Consider the following 5,714-nt stretch of genomic DNA (forward strand, 5'->3'; position numbering starts at 1 on the left):
CCCTCATTGGCAAAGGCAAAGCAGGCGCTGTGTGGTCACGGTCACCCATATTGCCCATAGCCCTGGTCATCCTCTTTTTTTACATTAAGTAATTATTAATAAATATTCAATATAACATCCCCCCCCCCCCTTTTTTTATTTCAGTTTTAGTTTATCTTAAACTGACAGCCTACATACTTCGAAACGTGTACATGTAAACCTTTATTTATTCATTAATTTATTAATTTATTACCAATTTCACTTTCAAAATGATCTCCTATTATTACTATCAAAAATAAAAGTCTCAACCATTCTGAAACAAACTAGTGCTGTCATCTAGTGGATAAAAAATATCCTACACAGCCTTGGCCTGGGCAGTGGTAGATTACTAGGGTCGGACTGTTTTAAGTTTAAAATCATATAAAGTCATATCCTGAAGGCAAACAATACAGAAATATGGCAGACGGATAGGCCGAAGCCACAAATGTTTTTTTTTTTTTTTTGTATTATTATTATAATAATTTTTTAATTAAAATTAATATGATTAATAAGTAGGCCTATTCAATTCAATTCAATTCAAGTTTATTTGTATAGCGCTTTTTACAATACAAATCGTTACAAAGCAACTTTACAGAAAATTATGTTTCTACAATATTTATTAGTAGCTTATGGTGGTGACTGTCAGTTTGTGCAAGTTTGACTGGATTTTTAGAAAAATTTAATACAAGACGTAGTCAGCTAGACGAAGAACATTATTAATATTATTAAATTATAATTATTATATGATGCAGTCACACATGTAGAAATAATTGTTAGTTCTGTTGTTGATTCAGGGTTAGCATCATCTGAGGTCCTCTGATGGTCAGCATCATCTCTTCTCAGGTTACTTAGGCCTATGATAGCCTAAGTAAATATAAATATTTACCAATCATCATGAAAACTTATCCAAAATCATGAGCTTTCAAGTGAAAAAAAATAAATGTATTCGCAAATAGTGGTGTGACATAGGAGTTATTTTCCAGCAGAAATCCTGAAAAGCAAAATTGTTTGTGCACGACAACTAGATGAAAAATCATTCACCACAAGAGAAATGGCTTGAGAAGTTATTTGTTATTATGCTATGGGGACTGATAATAATAATAATACACATTTATTTGTATAGCACTTTCCATAGGCTAACGTTACATAAAATGAAACTCAAAGTGCTTCACAAGAATAAAATCAAATAAAATCAAAATCAAACAACTATAAAAGGTTCAAGTTGTAAATAAAGCATAGTTTGACCTCAATATCAATATAAATAAAAAACGATAAAAGAAGATAAAATAAAACATAAAAACTGACTTACACACAACTTCAGACCACATAAAACGCAAACAAGACCAAACAGGCGACAGTGTGGCACCGAAAGGATCAAAAACTGTTCAAGAAACGTTTGCTTGAACAAATAAGCTTATCGTCGATTAAAATAAGAGGATGTAGCAACAGCAGCAGAGCGCCGGAAAACTACAAATCCCACGATCCCCTATTCACAGGAAATATACATTTTCGAGTTATCATATTTTGTAGTCCCTGTTCGGCAGGACAGTAAAAGCAGGTGAGTTTTTTTGATGAGTTTTTTTTTTTTTTTGGTCTTGTTTGAAAATGGTTAGTAAATCATTACTTTGTTACTATTCGTTTCGTTACTGATGTGAGATTGTGGAGTTTGTCAGAATGCGGAAGTGTTTTTGTTTATTTTTTTTTAGTGTGTGTGTGTGTGTGTGTGCGTGCGTGTGTGTGTGCGTGCTAGTCCCATAACTTCTTTTATATGCAGAGATCCAAGTTGAACGTCTCTGCCCAGCAAACATGCCCGTGCGGGCCCACTGCGGGTTTTCTGTGGGACAGTGGGGGCAGAGCAAACCCACACTAAACCCATGCTTGCTGGGTGTGGATTTGTCGTTATGATGTAGGTAAGATGTGCAAAATCTCCAAGTCACCAAGTCCATGAATAACCATGAATAAAACCGCCCAGAAGGAGGCTAAATCTACTTCTAGTGACAGTCAATCATTCCCGCAGGATCTGATGAAGACGTCGTCTGCTGAAGATGAAAAGAGGTATTCTGCCTGTCAATTCAGCTCTTTCAGTGCATGCAGTATGGCTGAAGCTTACCATACAATAGGTGCTTATGGAGAGCATACTTTAGATTGTACCACTTTTACTAAAGTGTTAATCAATGCAAAGAGAAATAACAGTAGATAAACTTAATACTTCTAGCTATAATTCTAGATATATGCTATTATGTGTAATTGAGATCATACTCGGTCCGTTATGTCAAAGGTTAAGACAAGTGATTTTGGAATACATTTACGTTTCCTTACATTACATTTACATTTCATTACATTTTCCTAATGGAATACAAGATAAAGCTTACTATCGCTTTTAGTGACACACTTTACTCCACACCAACAATTTTGAGCAATTGCTTGTTTGAAAAATTAATTGTGTATCTTTAGTCTATTTATTTATAGACTAAATAAAATTATTTGAATATTTTTAGTAAATTATAATACTTAAAAACCATTTCTAATTAACAGAATTCATAAAACCTTTTTTTTTTTTTTTGATAAAACTATAAAAATGTAGTAATTTTTTGGCCAGTTTTTGAAGAATATTCAGTGTGTACTGAAATGTTGCAGAGATGTCTGTGAGGTGCTTTATTCCCATCAGCGGCTGTTGGTGAGACCCAGAGCAGTGTATCAGCTGCAGAGGATCTTCAGACCTACAGCAGGAGAGAATGGAAAGGCAACACCACAAAAAGTCTGCTTATCCGAAAGGTGAGCCTGCTTCTTTCACACATTACTCTAAGTGTTTCTTTTTTAAAGGGCATTACTCACACATGTCTCTCTTTTTTTTTTAGGGATATGAAGCAATAGCCAGTGAGTTCAATCTGTGCAGAGTGAGAGGTGATAACTATTGTGCTCTAAGGGCGACTCTCTTCCAGGTGCTCAGCCAATCAAAACAGCTTCCTGCCTGGTTGCACGACTCTGACATTAGTAAGGTAATTAAGCCTTATAGTGATAGACGTTAGACATCCATATTACATCCTCACTAATTCTGTTCTTGCACAAAGCAGCGTTACTTGATCATTCAGGGCTCAATGCTAAGGATTTTTTCTGCAGACCCAGTAGGGCCAGTGGTTCAAATGTGACACTGTCACAAAATCAAACAAAAAAATTGTTGCTGTTATTATTGTTTTTGACCCGTGCTATCTTTTTATGACACCAAAATTTTAGATGTTAACATTTTCAGTACTCTATTCTAATTTCAATACCACATCACAAACTAAAAGGCTAACAAATATAAAGTTCAAAAATGATTAAAAACAGTTATTACTGGACAGTTTGTAAATAAGAACAAATGAACAAATGAAGTTCCCCTCAGAGCTTCATTCATATAAACCTCCAATTAAATCATTAGGATGGAGTACTAAATGGAGTCGATGGATTTTTTTTTTTTTTTTTTTTTTTAAGAAAGGCTTGTAAATATGTGCAAATGATAAGCTTTTGTGACAACGCAGCAGTGGCCCAATCAGGCCTGTGACAAACTCATCAACTGTGTTCTGAATGTCTTTGACGCTGGCCCTGGGCCATCAGGCAGTTCTTATTGTCGAGCCCTGTCATTATTTTTTGTATATTAATATAGAATGTTATTATGTGTTAAGTTGATTTTGATGCATTATGGGTTTTCCATTGTAGTGGGCAAAAGAAATGCACTCAGATTTTATTACGGAGTGGCAGTTTCCATTTGAAACTAGCATGAGCAAATTGCAGCATCTTGAACAATGTCTGGAGCTACTGAAGAATAAGGTAACCTTTTTTTTAATTGCTTATGAATATTTATATACACTACCGTTCAAATGTTTTGGGCGAAGCTTTTTTAAATGTTATTGAAAGCTGTCTCCATTGCTCACCAATACTGCATATTTTGATCAAATATACAGTAAACAGGGTACTATTGTGAATTTGTATTACAATTTAAAATAAATTGAAAAATAGAATTTATTCCTGTGATGGCAAAGCTGAAATTTAGCAAAAATTATTCCAATCTTCAGTCTCAAATGATCCTTCAGAAATCATTCATTATGCTGATTTGGTGATCGGGGGAAAATTGTTTTTTTAAACAATCAGTGTTGTTCTACTTAATATATTTGTGGATACTGTTATACATTGTTTCAAAATTCTTTGATGAATAAAAAGTTCAAAAGATAATTTGAAATAGAAATCTTTTCTAACAGTATAAATTTATTTACTGTCACTTTTTAACAATTTAATGCATCCTTGATGAATAAAGGTATTAATAATAATAATAATAAAAAACAATCGTATTTACCCCAAACTTAACTGTACCCACTTGGAAATATTTTATTGTTTTATCTTCAGTGGCAAGAGGCTGTCCAGTATAAAAGTCTTGAGGACAGGGAGCACATGTGCCAGCATGTGTTCAGAGGTCATGATGAAGAGTATGAGCTTCTTGAAGCGCTGAAGTTCTTGATGCTGAGGACTGCCATTCAGTTGCACTCAGATATGGAGAAGGGCTCTGACGTACCAGAGTTCTGCTGGCTCCTCTTTGCTCGTGACTCGTCTAAATGCCCCAAGACATTTTTCACCAACCACCTCAGACATGTAGGGTTTAGTGGTGGGCTGGAACAGGTTAGTGCGGTTTATATGAACGATTACAAAAAATCTTTAGCCTTATTATGGACCAGTCATGTACATTTAATAACTACCAGATTATTATATCTACTGTTAATTCATTAATTGCATTGTTTCAGTGGTTGAAGTGATCTTATTTCATAAAGAAACCTCTACTAATGTAATGTTGTTTAGGTGGAGATGTGCCTCCTGGGTTATTCCCTTCAAGAGATGATCCAGGTTGTTCGGCTGTACAAGTGTGATACTGAAGAGTTTATTACATACTACCCGAACGACCACAAGAATGCCAGTCCTCTATGCTTGCTTACAGAAGATGACGGACACTATAATGTACTCGTCCCCAAAAAGTCCTCCAAATTTGATGCATATGGTAGACCAAAGTGGAATCAATCTTCAGGTGGACAACCAAGCATAACGACCTGTCTTTAAAGAGTAAATGGCAAGGAGTTACAATCCTTCATGTTTTCCACATGGCTGTTCTTGAGTTTATGTTTTGGGATATTTTTCTTTCATGTTTTAATTCTTATAAATTTTAATATTTGCTTATCTTTACTTTTCTACCTATGTAATTTTAAATAAGGAAAAAACTATACATTTCTTAATAAATTCTGTGCAAAAGTTTTATGAGACATAGAATGGGAGGTTTGTAATGTTTTTTTATTTAGTTGATAATTTGCAAAGCAATTATTAACTTTGTATGTTACAATAAAATTCAACTGTAATTTTAGGTGTTACATTTAGCTAATTTAGTGTGCCATTCAGTTCAGGAGTTTCTGCTGGTTTCAGTTTCTTCTTGTACTGTCTTCGGTTATCATCATCTTAATAATCTGACAATTACTACTTTGCAGAGCAATTTACACCGTGGGCAGATTAATTGTTCACTGAAACATTATATTGAAATGTTCTGATGATAGAGTAAAGAAATGGCAGATGTTTCAGAAGTTTATGAATGCATGAACCTTTCAATTGATAAAAGGTATTAGATTTTGGGGGTGTAATGGTTTAAACCAGCTTCAGCTGATCTTGTATGGTTTACATTACAT

At 34.3% G+C, this 5,714-nt stretch overlaps 1 protein-coding gene across 2 annotated transcripts; it reads left to right on the forward strand.

Annotated features, from left to right (window-relative positions):
- The first annotated feature begins 1,514 nt into the window (after nt 1–1,514).
- Nucleotides 1,515–5,393, forward strand: LOC113118274 (ubiquitin thioesterase otulin-like). Of its 2 annotated transcripts, XM_026287340.1 has the most exons (8): nt 1,515–1,576; nt 1,793–1,928; nt 2,036–2,073; nt 2,687–2,793; nt 2,877–3,017; nt 3,715–3,825; nt 4,399–4,668; nt 4,846–5,393. In XM_026287340.1, the coding sequence occupies exons 3-8, from the start codon at nt 2,064–2,066 to the stop codon at nt 5,098–5,100; spliced, it is 894 nt and encodes a 297-aa protein (XP_026143125.1). In that variant the 5' UTR covers nt 1,515–1,576; nt 1,793–1,928; nt 2,036–2,063; the 3' UTR covers nt 5,101–5,393. The 2 variants fall into 2 exon arrangements, with proteins under 2 accessions (XP_026143125.1, XP_026143118.1); XM_026287333.1 differs by having other exon boundaries at nt 1,793–2,073.
- Nucleotides 5,394–5,714: the final 321 nt, after the last annotated feature.

Source organism: Carassius auratus, chromosome 2, assembly GCF_003368295.1.
Source record: "Carassius auratus strain Wakin chromosome 2, ASM336829v1, whole genome shotgun sequence".
Lineage (NCBI taxonomy): Eukaryota > Metazoa > Chordata > Actinopteri > Cypriniformes > Cyprinidae > Carassius > Carassius auratus.